Source organism: Alosa alosa, chromosome 18 (genome assembly GCF_017589495.1).
Source record: "Alosa alosa isolate M-15738 ecotype Scorff River chromosome 18, AALO_Geno_1.1, whole genome shotgun sequence".
NCBI lineage: Eukaryota > Metazoa > Chordata > Actinopteri > Clupeiformes > Clupeidae > Alosa > Alosa alosa.
Genome location: NC_063206.1, coordinates 7,114,030 through 7,137,390, shown reverse-complemented (window position 1 = coordinate 7,137,390; position 23,361 = coordinate 7,114,030). Strand labels below are relative to the sequence as shown.

The following is a 23,361-nucleotide window of genomic DNA, read 5'->3' as shown; positions in this document are numbered from 1 at the left end:
GCCTCTCTCACCTTCACGCACGCACACGTGAAGCACTGCCTTGCAGTTTGGAGGAGAACATAAATCCAACTGATAATAAGCTACTTTACCATGATAAGCCCATATAAAACTGTGAGAATGGAATAATAATAATGGTTTCCACACGCACATAGACTCAAACAGACCTATCCTGTCCCGGCTTGAAGTAAACTTATAGCCTTTGATGAAGGTATACCTACATTAAAAGAAGACAGCTTTGTGAATTATGGTGTTTTAATCGCCACCGCCCATGTGTGTGTATGAGAGAGGGGAGTAAAACGTGTGTGTGTGTAAGAGATGTGTGTAAAATGTAAAATGTGTATGTGTGTGTGACAGAGCGAGGAGTAAAATGTGTGTGTGTGTGTGTGTGTGTGAGAGAGAGGGGAGTAAAATGTGTGTGTGTATGTGTGTGAGAGAGGAGAGTAAAACGTGGGTCAGTAAGAGGACAGGAGGCCTGCTGCATGAGGAAGGCTTGGGCATGACTGACAGTATCGGCCGGCCCACACAGTCAGCAAGGAAGCTGAGACAGGATTAGAGAGGCATGGTATCTCTAGTCAAGACACACACACACAAAAACACACACACACACACACACACACTTCTCTGACTCCCTCTGGTCCTCTCAGCCTCGGTCTTCCTCACCTCTTGTGTGCTAAGCATTAGCAGCTAATGTACCCTGTCCGAATCCTGTGTGCTGTAATTGGGCTGCCTGCTGTGATGTGGTGTGATTGGAATTCCAATGGGGCTGCTTTTAGCAACACACACACCGACACACTAGCGAGAGAGAGTGATGCAAGTGCGCGCTCACACGCACACACTCAAAGACTGGGGGTGGGGGTACCGCACTACACACAATTTCACTGTTGATTGTGCTTACCTTCTAACCATCTTATCCTCTGCCTCCATCATTTTGATATCTCACCCAACTCTCAGTTAAATTCAGTCTCTCTCTCTCTCTCTCGTTATTAAAGTTTAATGTAATAATTATCTGTTTAATCCACACCATCTGTCAGAGGGACTGACAGTCTCTCTTTCTCACACATGCTGCAGTGCTGATCCTCAGCCTCACCTCTGTGCTGACCTGATGCACATGGCCCATAGACTGTATAGAACATGGCCACATTTCCTGTGTCTAAGCCGTGCTGTGTATAAACTGAACAGCGGCATTTTATGCAAGTTAAAAAAGACAAAACCACGTACTGACCGCAATTTATCAACCTCAATACCCAATAGCCCAATTAATCAGTCAGATCAGTACCCAATAGCCCAATTAATCAGTCAGATCAGTGCTTTAATCAGAATGAAGAGAAACGTATTCCCATGCATAGCCCCTCCCTGTGCTATAACCTCATAGTGAACATTTGCATTCCCATGTATAGCCCTCACCTGTGCAATAACCTCATAGTGGACTTGTATTTGCTAAATCAATGTTTAAATCTCAGTTAATAAGTGGGAACCTACAGTAAGGCAAAAGAGAATGTGAATGGGTGAGAGAGAGGGGTAAGAGTTAGGGCTGTCACTTTACGTTCGAAAATCGATTGCACAATCGATTGGACCAACCAATCAACCAGTTTCGAAAACTAAAATAGGGAATCGATTTTAACCAAATATGTACACTTCATTTTAAACAAATTAAACAAATAAAAAAGATAGATGTAACAAAACCCACAAACAAGCAGAAAAAGAAAATAAAGTGCAGTAGGCATTGCGAAAGCTAAAAAGAAAATTCCCACCAATTTATGCACTGGAAACTGCTGTTTCAATCGGCTGCTGTGCTGCTGGTGTTTTGCCCAAAAATGGAGGACAACGCGATCAACCTGTGCGACATGAGAGAGACGAGTGATAAGCCCTAATAACTTGAGGAGTTCGATATGGAAACACTTCGGGTTTTGGGTATATCAAACTATGGAGAAGGACAAAGCGGTATTTGTTTGACATTTTTCATCGTAAAACACAGACACGTTGAAGCCTGCAGTAATATTTTTCACTAATGTTATGGCAGTCCACTCTGCTTATTGTTTGTCGAGAATGTTGCACTCCTGTTTGTCCTTGTGCATGAAACTTAATGCCAATAAATCATCAGAAATATTGCTGGCTTGTGCGTCTTCAAGCACCCACCACGTCCTAATGCCTGTTAGTTGTCCGTGAATTGGCCTATATTTAGCGTTGAAAATGGAAACGTCTTTAGACATAGAAAATCGATTTTACAATCGATTCAATGAACACTTATGTCTCAAAAATCGAACTAGATTTTTTCACTAAAGTGACAGCCCTAGTAAGAGTCAGCCGCCAGTAAAGAATGAGTATCATCAGGACAGTGCAGCGTTGCAGGAGTGTCATCAGGACAGTGCAGTGTTGCATGAGTATCATCAGGACAGTGCAGTGTTGCATGAGTATAGTCAGGACAGTGCAGCGTCAGGGCAGTGCAGCGTTGCATGAGTATCGTCAGAACAGTGCAGTGTTGCATAAGTATCCTCAGGAGGACAGTGCAGTAATGCATGAGCATCGTCAGGAGGACAGTGCAGCGTTGCATGAGCATCGTCAGGAGGACAGTGCAGTAATGCATGAGTATCGCCAGGACAGTGCAGTAATGCATGAGTATCATCAGGACAGTGCAGTGTTGCATGAGTATCCTCAGGACAGTGCAGCGTCAGGACAGTGCAGTAATGCATGAGTATCGTCAGAACTGACAAGTGGCAAGTGCAGAGTGGCATGTGTCAATATCTCAAAGGAAGGACCTTTTAGCTGATGTGTCATGCTGCACTGCAACGCATCAGCACCGTGCACAAAAGAAAAAACAAGAACGTCTAGCAGGCCGCAAGAACCAACACAGCCTAACACTGTTACAAAACACAGTGGGCCTAATGGATGTCTGGAGACAACCACAGTGCATACGAGACTGAATGTGTGAGCGATTAGCTCGTTAAGATTGCTTTAGGCACACTAAACCAACACCACACAACACAAGGAAAGAGCTTAAAGCCCTGAGACCGGCAGACTAAAAGCAAATCTCCCCACAAAGCTCTCAAGACGCCAGTGAATTACCCAACAAGTGTGTGTGTGTGTGCGTGTGTGTGCATGTGTGTGCATGTGTGTGTTTATGTGCACGCGTGTGTGGGTGCCATCTCTGCTATTATTGGCAGCTGCCACATATGGCGGAGACTAGGGGTGGGCGATATGGACAAAAAATAATATCTCGATATTTTTTGTGATTTTGACGATAACGATAATTAGTCGATATCCTTTAAAAAAAAAATGTTTTGTTAAAGTCTGAGTTACTTAACAACTCATTATTTATGAATAGCATCATTACAATAATAACCATTAACCTAAGCTGTGACTTTTTAACCAAATCAACCAATGATTTGTCACTCTATGTACATTTCCAATTCTGCCCCCACTTGTGTGTGTGGCAATGACATGGTCTAGCCAGCTACATTAGAGAAGATGAATAGGCTTAACAGTTTCCCAAGAGAAAGTCTGAAGCTGAAGTTCCTTTCAAACCTTTACATAGGATTCACTATAAAACTAAGCAGACCAACAGAGTACATCTCAGTTATTTCCTTCGATGTTTTGTTTAATTGCAATCATGTAGGCTAGCATTCCAAGTTACAGAACAGAAACTAATGTGTTAGCTTATGGCTCATGTATATGAGAAATCCCATAGAGATGCTAACGGTTAGCATAATCGGTAAACGTAGATATTTAGAGCTAACATCAGTCCATTTACAAGAGTTACATGAGAATAGTTCTTTGTTTACAACTGACTATTAAAATACTCAAACTGCTGCAGCCAGGGGCTTCTCCCGCATACACCTCCTGTGAATGTAGGAGTCTTCACTGCGTAATTTCGAGTGTTTTTTCCCCCATAAGTAATTTAAATACTCGATAATGTCAATTTGCACATCGTTAAAACAACAATCACGATATTATCGCAGACTATATATATCGCCCACCCCTAGCGGAGACCCTTAAGAACGGAGTATAAATGTTTATTGAGTGATATAGTAAAGACCTGCTGCATGCCACTGGTCCTTGAGTTTGCATATGTATTGTACTGCATCCTTAATATTTGTGTCCCTGTGACATTTTCTGTGTGGACATAAATCAATTGTTAAAATGTGTGTGTGTGTGTGTGTGTGTGTGTGTGTGTGTGTGTGTGTGTGTGTGTGTGTGTGTGTGTGTGTGTGTGTGTGTGTGTGTGTGTGTTTCACACCAGTAATGATCCCCTGAGCACTCCACCCCAAGTTTAAATCGTCTGCTTCATCTCATAACTTCCCTCGCTGGCCAGTACACGGAAAGCTGCACCTGAAGGGACGACGTTTCACCAACACACGCAGGTGTTCCCTGCAGACTCGCAATCAGTAAATACTGTCCCCAAAAAGTGTTTGTTTAACGCTTAAAAGGTGTGGGTTTTTGAACATTCTAACATAAGATTCCGTTCCGCAACAATTCAAGGTTCTAAAATTCTATGTTGAATTCAATGAACCCAGATATTCTATAGAGCGTTCATTTTCAAACATTCCAGTCACACCGGTGTGACAGTACAAGACACTGCCTGCTTTATCCTCATGACGCCTCTCTCTGCATTACGTGTGTGGTGGACCAGTGGCAGTGTCGCTGCCCGAGAAAGTCAACGTTGTGTTGTCTGTGTACCGTTGGATCAAAGAGCGAGCCTGTGTCTCATTGGATCAAAACGTGAGCCTGTGTCTCATTGGATCAAAACGTGAGCCTGTGTCTCATTGGATCAAAGCGCGAGCCTGTGTCTCATTGGATCAAAGCGCGAGCCTGTGTCTTGGTGGATCAAAGCGTGATCCTGGGTCTTGTTGGAAAAAAGTGCTAAATCCCGCTCACTTTCCTTAAGTCTACTTTAACTTCAAACCTGGAGCCACCTGCTCTGTTGTTCAAACACTAGCTCTGTGCCACACACCTGTTGAGGACTGTTCACTGGTCCTTTTAAATACTTCACTCTGTCGTCCATCAATGTTAGGACAACCAAAACACAAACGAAGCCGCAGTATTTCACAAATGTAGGTGTTTTCGAGTCACGTTGAGTTAAGACAGCAGGAGACCTCCCTCGGGCACTCTGCGTTAGGTCATCAGAGCATTACGTTTTGGTGTCCTTATACGGTCAGGGCAAAAGGTCAAGTTTAGTAACTGAGGTCAAAGGTCAACTTTAGCTACTCAGCAAAAACTTGAATAGCAATGCACAACAAAGATTACCAGTAGGCTGCAACCTCGCTTGTTGAGCTAGCGGTGGCAAGAATGTCACAAAGTGTAGATCTTATTTTAAAAATGCATGTGAAGGTATTTCACTGGTTTAAGTGACGACAGTGGTTTAATTTGAACAGGTAAATGACCAAATAGCAGTGGTGGGGGTTGTTGCGCCGAGCATACTATAATCAGGGCACCAACTTTCACACATTAGATTGGCGTGAAAACACGCCGTGAAGCCAATCAAATGAGTGAGTCTCACGGTCAATGTGTGAGAGTCGGCAGCCCTGTATAATTTCTCAACCACTGTATGAACTTTACTGTAATGTGGTTTCTTTTTGTAATTTTGGTGTGTGCTGTGCCAACACAAGTACCGTATTTGTCAAGCCGACTAAGCATTTCTAAATGAGAAATGTCCAAACAGCGCTTGTGGGCGCTTGTGACGTCTTTTTGTCAGTTGTCAGCGTTCCTTCTTCCTCCTCTTCATTTCCTCATGTCTGCCGCACTTCACCACACCGCAGCCCACCTGCTCCCTTCACTCCCACAGCTGCGTTGAGATCCCTGATAAGCGCTCCAAAGCGCTCCATTCAAATTCAAACAGGCTTCGCTGGGGGATGGCTTATGGCCTATAGCACATATAGGCTTATTCATGACATTTCAAATACACACAGGAGAGATGTTAATTTCCTGGTGCTATAGGTAGGGGATTTCACACAGCAGGCAATCAACAACCAAGCCGATCTACTGTCAGAAAACAAAATCACTAACAAAGCAACCTTTGTGGGCAAAAAACATCACCAACAGAACAGCCTTCACAAGCATTTCACTGGGGTTATTAAGCAGGCACGTTCCTTCTTCGGTCACAGTGTTATAGAACACAGGGGTTCTCAAACTTTTCGGCTCCAAGGACCCCTTGTGGGGGGACCCCATCTTAATCGTAACAATTAAGCACGTCATTTCTATTTTCTGAAGTTTTGGTCAGGTTTACTATCCTGTGTTTTCTAGCAGGTGTGTTCTCCATGTTCATCAGCTAGCTAGCTGGTAAGCCAAGGTAAACAGCAATAAGAATGGTTCTTTTTGACTTGATTCAAGTTAAATGTTGATGTGGGAGGGAGCAAATAGACACAATTTGCTTGTTTTATTGGTGAAAAGGGTCGTCGCCTGTAGAAATTACCTCAACTTCAACTTCCATACCTGCAAACTCAAAAGGGCTGAAAAAGATTTGAAAAAGATTTTACTTTTTAACACGTAAACGAAGGGATATCGGGAATAACCGACATTTCCATTACATGCACATGGGTAGACCTATTACCATATTATATTATAATAAACGTGTAGTAAGCAGAATTTAAATATGGCTGCATTTGACACTTTTACATATTAAAATGACCAGCTGTTTTGAGTTAAGGCCATGTTTAGCCTAATTGAATAACTTAATAATGGAGAAGATATTTTCAGACCTGCCATTCTTGAAGAAATGTCAGTATTACCTCAAACCAGGGAAAACACATTGCCCACCTTGGCCTTCATGTATGCAGCCAAAAACAGACCAAACAACATAAATGTTGACAATCTGTTTTAAAGCCTAATCCTTATTTATAAAAATCACAGGTGTTGATAGAAAGGGACTGTGGATATCCATTTTCTGGTCTCTTTTCTAGCATGTCTGGTTTATTAGTACCTCTTTTCAATCCATTATTATTTGATATTTTTTGTGAAGAAATACATCTATCCCTCATGTTATGTTGGTGTCTTTCTGCTCCTCTCGTGTCTACTGAGGCTGCAATGATCACATTCCAACTAAAGGGGCCGGTCTCAGCAATAGGTGCGTTATGTCAGTCTACTCTAGAAGCCTAGGTCTTGCTTGTTTGCGCGCTAATTATCAAGAATTATGATCTATATGCTACACAGAAAACAAACAAATTAAACACCTATCACTGAGCAAGTCAAAATATTTTGCTCGGTCCACTTTCAGATTTGTTGCAAATAACTCCATTTGGCCTTGGAAAGGTCTGCCCTCCCTGAGAACGTCATGTCTAACCATCATCGACACATGGAAAATATCATGCTAAAGGAAATAACTTGTGAACAAGCAATAACTTTCCAAGACAATATTAAACTATTAAGCCGAGCTAAATTCACAATCGTACTCAGTGCAGAGTCGTTTTGTTTCGCAAAGCCAGCTGCGAGAATGTTAATTTGCGAGTAAACACTTGTTAACCTCACCTCAGCAAGTCTTTCATTTAACCCACCGAGGGCAAGAGAAATGTATCCTAACAATATGATGTTTTACCTTGAGTTTATAGTCAGAGAGAGTGTACTGTAGCATGTGGCCCGTGTTTGTTAGCTAGCTAATTTTCTTTTTTTCCTTGGTCATATCGTTGCTGCAGGCCATAGCAGGCAGGCTATGCGTAACAGAAAGTGAGAGCTATAAAGCCCGCCCTCAGAAACAACAGATAGGTAGGTCTTCAAAAATAGCACAGAGAGGCCAATCACTTGCCTATAAATCTCGCATGAAATCGACGATAGTCTCACTCCAGACTATGGGAAGTTGACCCCCGCCCTAAAAAAAAACTCTTGGATCTACGATTTCGTGAATGACATATTTTGATTCAAAAACGGCGATTTTTGCCGAAAGGTGACTAGTTTGCAGGTATGAACTTCATCATTTAAAGCAAATTATTTTGCGGACCCCTTGACTGTGGGTTGCGGACCCCACTTTGAAAACCACTGATTGAACATACAAATAATATATTGAAGTTCTTAATTAGACCCTTTAGAACAGTTCTGCTCATCTGCTGAAACTCCAACAATACTTGTCCTCTGGCTAAATATGATTAACTGAATAGGCTGTTTGTGGGGTGGGAATAAATGTATTTCATACAGATTGGTGAAACAGTACAGACAATGTTCACATTCATACTTCACGTGTTATCCCAGTCAGGCTCTTATGGTTTTGTTTTTGAAAGATGTGTTAAAGAGAGCTGGGAAATAGGCCCTTTCAATCTGTTCCTAGCGGGTTTCCGGTTGAAACGTTCAAAACCAAGAGAGATATTTTGAAATGAAAATGAATCAGACTTTAGCGTAATGCTCTACAAAAGGTCGACTTTAATCATTTTTTTTTTTTTTATTATTTTATTTTGGTTTGTCCCAAAGTTACCATTAGCTCAATGTTGTTTTCTGTGCCACTGGAGTTGCCTTGGAAACACACATGTTTGTTTATGCAGTTGAAAGGGTCTATACCAAAGATTCTAGAATCTTTGGTCTATACAGCTGAACTGTAGCCTGACGAGCCAGACCCACATCAAGATGTAGGGTCTGGGGACTCACCATTCGCAGTGCTCAGTCCAAGGGGCGGGATAATCGGCTGTCTTTCAAATTCCCTCTGCACGCAATAGGATAGCGCTACAACTCATGAGTCCCATGCGTTTTCCCACCAGCGGAGCTAGCTGGCTAGTTCAAACTTTTGGCAACTTAACAAAAGCTTAATTCATGTCACGCTGTTCGTCAACAGCAACATCCATCTTCTTTGTTTTTAAGTAGCAGGGAATTCACGCCGAACCGTTGTAACTCTGCCATCAATCATTATGTTAAACCCGCCTACCGACTCTATACACGATGTGATTGGCCTTATCGAAGTTTAATTTTTCCAGCTCGCAAGCCAACGGAGAGTTGATAGACTACCCCGCTAGGATGCGTCTACATTTCTAGGCTAGCTGGACTGTACTCACCTCTGCCGTAGACCTCGATTCCTGAGTGGAAGACGCCGATACCCAGATTGGCTGTGTATTCATTGATCCAATACTGGGCAAGAGAGAGAGAGAAAGAGAAACACATATTGAAAATTAGACTTAAAAGTCTGACTGTGTATTCACTGATCCAATTCTGCGAGAGAGAGAGAGAGAGAGAGAGAGAGAGAGAGAGAGAGAGAGAGAGAGAGAGAGAGAGAGAGAGAGAGAGAGAGAGAGTAATGCATGGAAAATTAGACTTGAATGTCTGTATGAATTCATTCAGGTAAGGGCAATAAACCGTAATAGCACCTTTGACTGCAAAACAAATAAACAAACAAACAAATAAACACACAAACAAACAAACACACAAACAAACAAACTATAGCACTCAGGTGGACAGCCAGCCAGCCAGCCACACAAACTGACAAACATTTGGATTGCTGGACACTTCAGAGGATCACATCGGCCAGCGGCAAGCAGCAGCGGCAAACGTAACGCAACGCTCAGACCATAATAAGTTTTATCTCGTTCCTAAGCAACACAAGCGGTTTGTCAATTGAATGCGCTTGCGTTGCGCTTTGAAAGTTGAACCAAGTTCAACGCTCAGCTTGTTCAACGCTAGCGTTACGCCAGCATTGCTACCGTTCCGCTGCCTAACCATAGAGAACAATAGGAAACCTGCCGCTTGCCACTGGCTAATGTAATCCCCCCCTTTAAGCACAAACATCACAATGTATGAGAATGTTCGCTTGATGGTAACTGAAGGGATAGTATCTTTGACTTTGAAAAATAAAATGTGTCAGACTTCTCACAGATGCCTGTCACTCAAGTTTAACCTACATCTTAATGAGGTTACGGAGACGCTGGCGAGACACGCCGCTCCATCTGGCATCATGTTTTTGTTTGTTTTTATGTAATGTTCGTAATTTTATTTAATGTCATGTCATTTTTTTTATTGATTTGTCAAGTTAAATGTATTTAGTCTTTATTTACGTCATTTACGTACGTTTTCGCGCCATTTTACTGCTTCCAAGTCGGCTAATTTTGTTAGCGTTACTCCATTGGGAGCTTGCTATGGCTAGCTGGGCCTCTGACATCCTTCCATCCATCCGTGAGCAGTGCCGCACTTGGTTGAGGGGATTTCTCGGGACAGCTGGACCAAGGCTAAGTTCTACTATGCGAAAAAACTGCCGCAGGCGCCTAGCTGTTGCTGACCTGCGAACTGTCTGAATTGTTTGTTTTGTTGTCTGTCTTGTTTGTCTACCGTTAGGTGTCTCGGGTACGCTGGCGATTACGGCGCTCCGTCTGGCATCTTTTGTCTTGTGTATCATTTGTTATTTTGTAAATTTGTGTGTTTGTGTCGGGGTACGCTGGCGACTACGCCGCTCCATCCGGCATCTTTTTGTCTTTTGTGTCAATGTCTTATGTGTGGAGCGCTTTGGGTTGCACTCCAGTGTTTCCCCTACAATGTATTTAACAGCGGCGCAGCGCCGCCGCTGGATTTTCAGCGCCGCTGCAACATAATATCACGAGATTCACTTAACACACTGTAAAAGCACAATGGCCAACGTCATCTCGAAATTGTTTTCTGAAAGTCTTGAGTAAGTTAAGTGCATCAAATCCACACTTAGCCTCTCATTATTCAGGACATATATGCGGCATGATGTGTCAGGTGATTACAAGCCCAAAGACAAGTCTGCAGCCCATATGGCTAGCCTACGTTCTGAACACGGTTACATTGTTTAGCTATCCGACTGATGGGGTCTTGCTCCGCCACAGTGTAGCCTATGGTGTCATCGTTCACTTGTAGGTTACACAATAAATAGCCTACTTATAGGCCTGGTGACAATAAAAATGATATTAGTTATATTTCATCACGCAAGCTGTTCAGATGCGTGAATTCGCTTGTAGCCTATGCCATATGTTAAGCTTGAGCAATTCCTCTGATCCAAAGCCTGCTTTGACACATTGACACTAATGTGAAACATGCATCCTCCTCTCCTAGCCTACATCAAATAAAAGAAACCAATTCATGATTACCGAAATGAATTTAACATGGGGGGAAAAAAGTTTGTTGCGATTTAGCCTACTGTTGTGACAATTTTATCCAGAGAGCTGATTTCCCAAAGATGAGCCTCCATCAACATTCAACGACAAATTATTCAAACGTAAGTAATGCAATAGAGTAAACCAATGTGCTACAAGGTGTATGGTCTTAACGTTAATTGTAGCCTAGACTTGTAACGTTAGCGTGGGGCTATATGTAATGTTTGCATGGGAAAGCTAGGCTAACACAGTCTAGGCCTGTTTAAACTGTCTGATAGTTAAAGGAAATATGAGCATATGTTGGCATATACGTATAGCCTAAATTCTGTCCACTTAGCTATAATAGGCTATCACAAACAGACCTTTTCTACGTTTACGGCATTAGACATATAGGAGCCTATATTCTCTTATCAGAAAGACATGTTCTCATAACTTCAGCGTTCTCTTGACGGTGAGACTAACGGTGACTTCATTCAAGTAGCCTAGGTCTTTTTCGAGTTAATTGTGAGTGAGTTGTATGGTAACTGTGGGAGTGATGTAGAAGAAAAGTGAGTATTTACTTTTATCATTGGGTTTGTTGTTTTGGGACTGAGAATTAGACTACAAGGAGAGCATCTGGCTACGTGCATGCGTGTCAGTATTAATGGCCCCCCCACAATTCAATTCAATTCAAAGCCCAGAAAAATTAAGTGCTCATGAGATTGGGTGTGGCCTTTGCCATTAAGACAAATTTAAATAAATTGTAAATAATCTTTTTTAATTATTAATGGTCATTAAATGGTTGTGCCATTTAATTTTTCTTCTATCATTTTTAACCAATAATGTAAAAGAAAGCTGAAAATGTCCACAAAAGAAACACGAAGGTATGATATAAAAAGAAACACGAAGGTATGATATAAAAAAAAAAAGAAAAAAAAGAAGAAAAAAAATAACAACCCCCTGCCAAGTAATAGCACCGCTGCTGGAAAAATTTCTAGGGGAAACACTGCACTCTGTGCATGTGAAATGCGCTATACAAATATATACAAACTGATTTAACTTCACTTGATGTTATGACATGATGGCTCACAGTATCAAAGCATTTAACCAATTACAACAGAAGACACTCACACAATGAAATCAGTCTGTCATGAAAACTAAAAGGTCACATCACGCCGGGACAACTTCTTTCTGTGATGTGGTGTGTGAGGTTTGTGTGTGTGTGTGTGTGTGTGTGTGTGTGTGAGTGTGTGTGTGTGTGTGTGTGTGTGTGTGTGTGAATGTGTGTGTTATAACACTATTGTTTCCTATTTCCACTGTACCTTGATTGTTCTCTATTTTTTATAAGTCGCTTCAGACAAAAGCATTCAGCTAAATGAATAAGTGTTTGTGTGTGTGTCTAGTGTGCGCTTGAATTGTATGTGCTTGTGTTTGAGTGTGTGGATGGGAGCCTTCACTCACACACTGATAGCTAATTAAAGAGAATGTCAAAACATGTTCTGCTAGAGAGGCATGTCAAGACAACTTTGCCACGACAGAAGTGGGTCTCAAACATCCTGTAGCTTCATTGGTTGATTTCATTGGAGTTGCAAAATATCAGACTTGCTGCAATACAAGCACACTGTCATACTGATCCGCCAAGATAAGCACGTTTCTCAGTGCAAGACTATCTCTATCCAAAAGACTCGTTCTGTGCACAAGGTCCCATTGTTACTCTCTCAAGATGTATAAGCCAATTGAATTGACTGCATTCAAAGTGAGCCAGATCAGATTAGCTTTACTGAAATCAAGAGACAGGAATTGAAAAACAATCTTACTCAAAGTTTTATGAGCCGAGTCGCATTATTCTCTGCTTGGTCTTTTTTCCTTTTTTTCCCTTCATAAATTTGAAACACCTAACTCAAGGCATTCCTGAAATATAGCGTTCAATGGTCAAAGTGACCTTCAACTTTGACATTTGTTGAAGGTAAAAAAAATCGAATCAATTCATCTTTGAATCCAATTGAACATGGGTACCAAATTTTAAGCACGTGCCTTGAGGCGTTCTAGAGATATCGCGTTCAGGAGATCCAGGTGGCAAGACTGGTGTGGAGGCATAAAAAACAAAAACAAAAACAAAAACAAAAACAAATTCAATCTTTTGTATACAGGCCCCTCTAGGCACAAGTAGGTAAACAATATAATTTGATGACAATGGTTCCAACACGGTAACATCTAAAACCGGCGCAGCAGGGGACAGACATTGGCTCAAGTAGATGCAAATAAGAGAAGACAGAAATAGCCTACGTGCCAGAAACCACAAGGCACAATGACAGACTGGGTTACTGGATTATGTGTAATGCAATTCTTCATCACACGTACATTATAAGCACTAGTTAGTATTTGTGTTAATGGTTTCTGTGGCACCATAACATTCAAATGCATATCTGTCAAAGAGGAGCTATGCAGGCCTCTAAAACAGTATGCCCTCTGGTTATGGTCTAACTATGTACTCAATACGTTCTCACTGTATATATTTGTATATATGTATATATAATCATAACAACAGGATCAAAAGCATCAAAACACTCAGCAACTAGGCCCCAGCCATGGCGCAACTGGCTGGGGCACCTGCACTATATGCCGGCGACCCGGGTTCAACTCCCGCCCCGTGGTCCCTTCCGGATCCCACCCCTGCTCTCTCTCCCACTCACTTCCTGTCATTCTCCACTGTCCTGTCAATTAAAGGCATAAAAGCCCCAAAAAAAAATATATACTTAAATAATAAAACACTCAGCAACTAGCTACAGGCCTACTGGCAGTGAAGGCTGCAGTGAGAAAGACAGGTCTTCTCACACACACACACACACACACCTCCTCAGAGACACATGACTTCTTCTTTAGCCAAGCGAAAGTGAATCAGCGAGAGAAGCTGGGGGTCATTCTAAACAAAATCTTGTGATGTGGCACACACACGCACACACTCACTGCGTCTGGGAATAGATATGAGAGCTCAGTGTGTCTGGATGGCAGTTCAGCTCTGGCAAGGAGAGAGAGAAAAACTGGGCATGGCGCCGTTGGCTTGCTGCTCCAAGGTTTCTAAATGTCGGCACAAACACGTGCATGCCAGAACAGTCACTCAGGGCGGCAGAGACCAGCACGGCACAATTAAATTCAGACATGCAAACAGACTCACAATTATCGTTGATCCGTTTTGCCGAAGTTAGAAGCTCGGAGAAATGTGTTCATTCAAATCTGTGACACTGAACACTTCACACACACAACGTGTGCTGTGGGGCGACAGAGGGTCGGGCGGGAGGGGAGTCAGTCAGCCGGTTTGAGCCCAAAGTCAGCAACACATTGGATTCCAAAACTGCTACCGCCGCGCAGGTTGGTGGTAGGCAAGTAGATACTGTATGGCAGGAAGCCTCCGCTGCCAGTATGTGCATGTGAATGTGAAGCATTAGCCTGTAAAGTGCCATGAGTGTAAATGTAGTCTAGTCTATGCAGCAAGGCTCAACGTCAACTTTTAAAAGTGGTTGCCAGCTTTGCCAGCTTGGCATCCAGGCATGAGGTTGTGGTTGCCAAAGCCAACCAAATGGGGTTGCCACTTGTAACAATTTGGTAGCCAAGGGCAACTGGGCAACCATTGCTGTAATGTCGAGCCCTGCTATGCAGTCTCCAGCACTATATAAATGCATAGCAATTGTATTGGTCACTGAAAGTCACAGGTAAACTGCATGACTGCATCTTTAATTACAGCAACACAATGTAGCTGTTTTACCTTGAAATCTTCAAGCTCATTTTGATGCCTCACTGACGATAAGGAGAATCTCCAAAGAGTCTCTGACATTGCCGATGTGCACCAGGATTTAGTTTATATAGTAAATTTAGTATTTAGTATTTTCTTATCTTCTACTGTCTCTATTGCTCAGTGGAGTTTGTTTATATGTATATACTTATATTTACTTTTTCTGCTGTAAGTGCATGTTGTGTGTGATGTCTGTATGCTACTGAGACCTTGAATTTCCCCTTGGGGATCAATAAAGTATCTATCATTGCACTATGTAATATCGTCATCACAGGTAGGAGCATGACCCTTTTCCTCAGTTTTAGACAAAGGGTACCCCCTTAGCACTAGGCCTATATGCCACACACTTCCTGGAAGGCTTTTCAGCCAGCACAAACATTTCCGATTGACCATCACCTGCATAGTTTTAGCGCACCTGTTTACACTGACCTGGATGGGTGTTACACCTACTGAATGAGCATGTTAAAATCCTGAAGGAATTATGCGCGTGTTATGCGAGGAGTTATGCGCGTGCAAAGAGTTGCACTGTTGGGCATAGACAAGAAAGGAGCAGAATATAGCAGAAGATACCGTTGCTGAAGCTCCTCTGGAAATAAATGTGCTGACTGAAATACGAGTCGTGGCATACAGTCCATTAATAAGAAGGGGAATTTTTAGCATTGTAAGCATCTTAGTTACTCTTTAAGACTTCACCAGAAAGGGACACCCAGCCACTGACTTTCACAGAGTAGCCAGGGGAGAGATACTGATGCGCCCATCAAACGCCTGCATGAATCTCAATCAAATCTTGACAAGGACTTTTCCTGGATATAGGACATCCTCTACCTTGCTTACCCCGGTCCTGTCTGACCTTATCTCTGATAAACTCAATTACTGTCAAGGTGGGCACAAGAGAGGAGAGATCCCCTTCATTCTTTTAGGGATTCTGGGAACAACAAAGGAATATAATTGAAAAGTTGGAGGAAAGTGGCTTACAAGTGAGAGGAAAGTAATTTATGAAAGGGTTTGGCGTTTGGGTTCTTTTCTCACCAGGGAAATGAACAGGATTTGATTTGGTGTCTCCTCTTTCTCACACTGCTGTGAGCTCAGGAGTGTAATGTGAGCTATAAACTCATTTAAATTCAATATAATCTTAATTAAAGCTCAATTGAATGTTTCCAGACATTATTGAACATAGTGAGGAGTGTGGTGGCGGAACGGGGCTTCTTTTTGAAGGCCCAATAAAGTGGGGGAGCGTAGCCTATTAGTTGCGACACATAAAAACAGTTTTAGAAGACGGGTCTAATTTTTTTTTTTTAATGTACGCGCCGCTATCACATCTGGTGTAGCCAGTTCCATTGATTGCAGTGGAAGCTAATTGTTGCAGCAGACGCGATGCTAACAGAACGGAACAGCTACGTGCCCGGTGTAGCCCCTTTGTTAAGCCTAACACCCACACTTATGCCAAAGGTGTAATCAAAGAATAGACTGCCTTTGAATGACTGTGGTGGTAGCGCCAAGAGCTGGCAGGTGTGAGCAGAAGGAGGAAGAGACGGAGGTAATTAGCTCCCTCTGGCTGATGAGACAATTATACATGGGCAGAAATAGGGACCTGGACCCAGCCATGCCAAGACATGAGAGAGGAGTCTGGGAGTGGACAGACAGACAGACAGACAGACAGACAGACAGACAGGGCTTACTGATAGTGCAGGCTGATAAGGAGGGAGTGTGAGTCGTATGAGACTGACTGGCTCAAAATGTATATCACGGTATTTTTCAAAATTCTTACGGTTTCACAGTATATGACGGCATTTTTTTTTCATGCATAATCAGATGTTCACAGCATTTTCTACAGGTTGAGAGAGGAATTGCTGCAGTACATTGACTAAGGATGGTCTATTTTACTGTCATGATGTAGAATAACTCCACACTAGTGGTAGGCTAATGCAGTTTTGCATGGCCCCAGAAAATGATGCTGTTTACAAAAAGCCACTCGTGATTCTAATGAAGAATCTAATCAGAATGCAAAGACAATTGCTGTCAAAATACAGAACTTTTACTGTGCAAATGTCACAAACATCTTGTATAAAACCAATACAAAAAGTAGTGCAACTTGCAATAATGATACTTTTTTTGAAAATAATACAATTTAAAATAAAACCTCTCTGCTAATATGCTTACTCTGTCAAATAGGCCTATCAGAAACATGCAATAACTTAATGTTATTGTGTGGTTTACATGATGTTAGTGGTAAGCTAACGTTAATTTCATGTGGATGTGGATGTCTTGTTAGCCTGCCATAAGCTTCGGTTCGGTTCGCTAGGCAAAACATTAACAAAAAAGTTTGTTTTGGTGCACTGATGACAGTCAGGATCATTTCTAACTAGCCAGCTAGTATTGCTCAGTGCATGTCTATCACATGCTTTACTTGCTACCTGGATAATTTCAGCGAATATTCTTAAGGTGAGATGAATAATAAGAACATTAAACTCCACTGTGTTAGGTGGGTTGCTAACTAACGACATCACCTACTAGCCAGCTAGTTACAGCTGTTGAACAATCTCAATAGAATGTTCATGACGGTAAATCCCTTTCAATGCAGTATCCCTTAACGTTTTTCCTTAACTAAAGAAACAATTTAAGGTATTCTGTGCAACACCCTTAAATAAACCCCCTACCTAAGGAGAAATTAAGCCTTAAGGGTCATACTTCAGGGGAAAAACTTAAGGTGTTTTGTGTTTACCCTCACTATGCCTCGCAGTGGCACCATGTGTGCGTGTGAAAAAAGTCCCGTCTGAAACACTGTCGCGCGGCGCAGCGTTCCAAACGTTGTGTAATAAAATACACCGGTATGGCGGTATATTAAAAATTCATATCATAACGAAAATATACACCGGTATACGGTGTGAACCGGTATACCGCCCAGCATTACAGAATGCTGTACTGATGCTGAACAGCTGCTCTCAGTACAACTATCTATCAGGAAAGAGACAGACAGACAGACAGAGAGAGAGAGAGAGAGAGACATGGAGAGAGGATGGTTGACAGACACAGACAGACAGACATAGAGAGAAATTGTGTCCAACGAATGTTAGAAAGAGATGCTTGTCAATTAAGACGTCTGTTGTGACTGTGCCTAGACTAAATTGGCCATCACATATTATACAATTATGGGCATATTATACAATTACACTACTGTCTGGACCCATGTGTCTGCGATAAAAAACACAAAAGAGAGATGCGATGAAAAACGGCACACTGCACTTGCAGCCTCGCCCGTAGGAATCGTGGCAGACTGCAAATGCCACATGTTTCAATGCACACTTAGCCAAAGTCATGAGCTCTTTTCTATGCATTAAACGGTATTTAGGAACAGATACTTGGCCATGAAACATTTGCATCGTCTCAAGATGGCACACATTTGAAATGTGCCTTGCAGATTGGCGACACCAACGTTAATGCAAGCCAAACGGTCCACGCATCCTTCATTGTAATCTTGTTCACATCCATATTATTTATTACAAGCCAAGATATTTGGAAAGAACTGCAGTCGACAGAAAAAAAGAGCAGAGGCCATTACTGCTGCATTAAAGGTACAGTACACGAAAGCTACCTGTCAATAAAAACATTAACCTGATTAAGGTGACACCAGATCGCTGGCATGTAGTTCGATTACCTCAGCTACTCACTTTCTCTGGACTTCAGGCTGCCCAGAGCCAACCACACTGTGGCCAGCCAATGCCAGCGGCAGACAGATAGGGAGAGAGAGAGAGAAAGAGAGAGAGAGAGAGTGGGAGAGAGAGAAAAGAGAGAGAGGAAAGAGAGAGAGAGAGAGAGAGAGACAGAAAGAGAGAGAAAGAGAGAGAGAGAGAGAAAGAGAGAGGGAAAGAGATAGAGAGACAGAGAGAGAGAGAGAGAGAGAGACAGGGATAGAGTCAGAGAGAGGGAGAGGGAGAATCTCTGACCTCGATGGCCAGCCACTCAGAAAGAATAGCTGAAGACAGTTGACCTGTTTCGTGCTGGCATTTGGGTAGTCCATTATATCATGCGAAAGGGGCAAACCAAGGGTGGGCAACGGTCCACTGTCCACCCACCCAGGCTCCAGGGCAACAGACCATCTGGAGTCCACACTTGGCAGGACATGGAATTAGACCACATATCAGGCCATGAGGCACTCTGAAAAGTTTACCGTTTGGCAAAAGAGAAGAGCTAGTCTGATCCAAAGAGTTAAAGTCTGTTAAATTCCGGGTGTGCAACACATTACTGAAAAAAATCAGTCAAAAGAGTTTGATGAGAAGGACCGGAGTGTTAAGTGCGGCAGCACTATGGTGTTTTATGGGTCTGGCTAATTACTGGTAGTGAGTTCCCATTTAAGGCATGTCATCCAAACACAAAGAGGCTGACTTCCACACAAATGCCTTGTCAACTGAGCCGCACAGAAGACTGTCAGAGAAGACGTTTCCCGAGTGGAAAACATGCAAATCTGAATCGCAAGACACATAAAAAGCTGACAAGTGTAGAACAGAACAGCTACAAAATATTAACCTACCCTTCCCAGCATACGCGTGCACACACACACACACACACACACACACACACACACACACACACGCGCGCACACACACACACTTCCTGTGCCGCTCTCCATTCTTTCTCATGCAAATAGCGATGTCTGCTCTGAAGTGTCGGTGCTGCTACTGCTGCCTCTGCATTGCAAAGCGGCTCTTACCCCGTGGGGTTGGCACAAGGTCAGCATCATATGATCACACAGCCGGCATTCAGAGCTGCTGCGCGGCACAGAACAGGTGAGCAGTTCAAAGGAGCTCAACAGGCAGCTGGGTGCTCAAAGTGTGAATACACTCAAGTCTACTAGAAGAATACTTGACTGGTGGTGGGTTTACTCTCTAGCCTTGCATATGAAGAGTCTGAATAAAAATGTTAACGGCTTGAGGAAATCAGTTCTTTTAGTTTGGGCAAAAAAAAAATGCAATTCAAAGATACCACAATACACTCTTTATCTTCTTGTTGTTTGTGTTTCAGGAGTTGTTGTGGTACCCTATCATTGCTTACCATGTTTACCATCACTGCAGTTGTTTCTTGGTTCAAAAATGAAAAATCATGTGCAGATGATTGTAGGTCTATTATCTTAAGCACGCACACACGCACACACACACACACACACACACACACACACACACACACACACACACACACACATCATATATCTCTAGAAAAAACATAACTCCAACATGAATAGCTTAAGCCTGCTCGTCACGACTTAAACAAACCTCGGTCACCTTCTGTTGCACTGAGAGCTTTAATGATCACACTTAGACAAACCTCTGTCACCTAGTGTTAATTTCGTCAGACGAGACGAGAGGAAATATGTTCGTCAACAACCTTTTTTTTTCATGACTAAGACTTAGACGATGACTAGACGGCAGTAATGTCCTGAAACACTGACTAAGACTATATTAAGATGCATTTTTGTTGATCTAAAAAAGACGAGACTAAAAAATGTTTTGCATGAAATAAAAACTAAGATAAAATCTCTTCATTTTCGCCTACAAAATGAGAAGACAGAATATCTAGCTGTTACTGCCAAAATATTCAGAATGAGTTCATAATGCTAAATGCCTTTCCTGTAGGCTAGCCCACGCAGGTTGTTGCTGCAACACCTAAAACTACATGGAACAAGAAACACTGGAGATTTCTGCCAGAGTTAGCGTTAGCTACCTAAGCTTTATGCCACAATGCTACATACCCAGAAGTTGAAGCTTCTCTCATACAAATTAACATCCCCAGAATGTCCATAATGAAAATGTTCATCATGTAATGTCAACTATTTAACTAGTTAGACTGATGATGCAAAGTTTTAGCAAGTAAGCTAATATGGAAAGTTCACAGCAAGTTAGCTATGGCTAAGATGGAGAGTCTGTTTGGGGAATGTTGTGTTTAAGATATCGCCATCTAGTAGGCGAGTAAAACATTAATATTTCTTTATTCACGACAGTGTTTCTCAAACTTTTTCAGTTTCAGGACCACTTAACTAACCCTAGCTAAAAAAAAAAAGATTATACCTACTTCAACAGTAGCCTATAATTAGTCTACACTATAGGCTCACTGAACCACCTTTGCTTATTGTCTTTGCACTTTGCTTATTGTGTGTGGATTCATACTGTATGATTTAAACTGGCATATCTTACATAGACAGTGCTGCAGAACCGTTTTTACATACAAGTTGGTTCAATATTGCAAACAACTCATCTATATTATATTTTACCACGCCTGTTTATGGACCACTTGGGATAGCTTTGGACCACCAGTGATTCCCCGGACCACACTTTGAGAAACACTGGTCTACTTAATATGACCGTGGTCCAGTCAAATCTTTTACTGTCTATGGTCAAATCCCAGCCGAGCTATAACTGAAGCTCGACTTACCTGTGCATGTAAACATACTGTAGTTATACATACATAGAGTAATTATAACAGACGAGTAGCCCTGTGGACACACAATATTGTTGGAAATGTGAGATGTGTGAAACACTATTTGACTCAAATGGTAATCAGAAATAATTTGTTATAAAAAAAAGACTAAAATGTGTTGACTAAAAACTGACTAAGACTAAGATACCTTTAGTTTTCTTTTTGACTAAAAACTAGACTAAAATGACGACTTTTTAGTCGACTAAAACTTGACTAACAAAAAATGATATTTGAATGACTAAATATGACAAAGACTAAAAAGGACATTTCGTCACAAGACTAAGACTAGGACTAAATTAAAAATAGGTGATAAAATTAACACTACTGTCACCTTCTGTTGCACTGAGAGCTTTAATGATCACACTTAGACAAACACACACACCTCAGCTCTCTGCATGCTATGAGTTGCTGCTGTGGGGAAACACACACGTCAACGACTGCTGCACATTAGCGGTAAAAAAAAAACTGCAGCACCGTTCCGGTAAAGCAAAATCTGATCCGTGCAGCAACCGCTTTGCTGGATTCGGTCTGATTTGACACAGAATAACCCCATAAAGCAACTGTATAGCACCTTAGCCAACTGGCAAAGCAACCTGCATCACATAGCCAATGTACAGTGCATGGGGCTTAAAGAGAGTCACTTGCTACCTCTGCCCTGGCTAGAGAAGACAACCGACAGCACGGCGATCAAATGACCTCATGAATCTTAATGAAACGTTGAGTTTTGGGTCGCCGGGTCCGCTCTCCCTCACACCACCAAGTCCCTGTCGGTCAGAACCTCAGCTTTAGCCTCCGCACCCTCGCCAGCCACAGAGGCAACCACACCAAAACACACCCACCTACTTCAGAGACTCTTGGCATTATTGGAATTAGCCGGGTTATTTCACACACACACGCGGGCACCTGAGGAGTCACAAGCACCCTGTTGCCCACGACGACCGCACTGTTGCAGCTGCTGCTTTGGGTCTGTTGTCTCCCACACACACACACGCACGAACGCACGCACACACACAGCCTCTCTTTCGCTCTCCAGCTCCCTCTGTCTGTCACACACACACACACACACACACAGACAGACAGACAGACACACACAGCCTCTCTCTTTCTCTCTGTCTGTCTGAACCGCCGGTGTGGTGGAGCGTGGAGGAATAAGATTCTTATCCCTTTGGCCCTGATTACTTCAAAGCTCATTAAAGCTGCCTGTCATCATTGAGCATGGGATCACCCGGCTGCATGCTGATTAAAGCCACACCTGAGAGGGAGCTAATGGGACTTTAAGTGCACTTCGCAGGGTGCACACTTCTCCGGGACGGACCCCCACACACACACACGCACACGATTTTCGCTTGGGCTGAGGTGCTCTCAACTACGCAAACACTCATCCAATCTTGCTGACTGGCAGGTCAGTCCTGTTACCAGCTTATCTTTCCACTTGATACCAAGCCCCCTCTTGGTCTGCTCTTTTCTCTGCACATAGTAGCTGCCCAATAGTCCAGTTACGCTTAACATTCTGCAGATAGCGCCTTTCCCATGTGATTATAGGGGACGCCAGGGCTCGACGTTAATGGTTGCCCGGTTGCCCTTGGCTACCAAATTGTTACAAGTGGCAACCAGATTTGGTTGGCTTTGGCAACCAAAACCTCATGCCTGGTTGTCAAACTGGCAACCACTTTTAAAAGTTAATGTTGAGCCCTGGGGGACGCTGCCATTCATTCTGCTGTGGAGTGGCCAATTTCATAAACTAATAACAAACACATCACCATTTCTCTTCATAAAGACATATTTTTGTTTCACTTTTTCAATAGATAAAATTGGCTTTGTTTGGGTTCATCACCCAACTCTTGCATTTCTTTTTTTCCCTCTTAATTACATCTTGGGGTCCCGCCGCCTCTTTGCAGCCTAAGCAGTTTAACTTCATTAGCCGCGGCAGAAAGAAAGAAAGAAAGAAATCCAGTCAGCAGAAATGGGCCATGATCTGGAAGCTCCAAACCAAACCTGTTACACCAGGGGCTTTCCCACCTACCCCCACCAAATAACAACAACAACAACAACAACTACTAGTGGTTAGCACTTCGGACTTGTAACCGGAGGGTTACCGGTTCGAACCCAGACTAG

General features: G+C 42.6%; 1 protein-coding gene across 1 annotated transcript in view; it reads right to left on the bottom strand.

Moving 5' to 3' along the window:
• Positions 1–23,361, bottom strand: part of desi2 (desumoylating isopeptidase 2) — a 44,958-nt gene that overhangs the window by 14,368 nt on the left and 7,229 nt on the right. Inside the window, exon 2 of the mRNA XM_048270204.1 lies at positions 8,964–9,036. Coding sequence (XP_048126161.1) covers positions 8,964–9,036 — 73 coding nt within the window. The remainder of the gene's footprint in view (positions 1–8,963; positions 9,037–23,361) is intronic.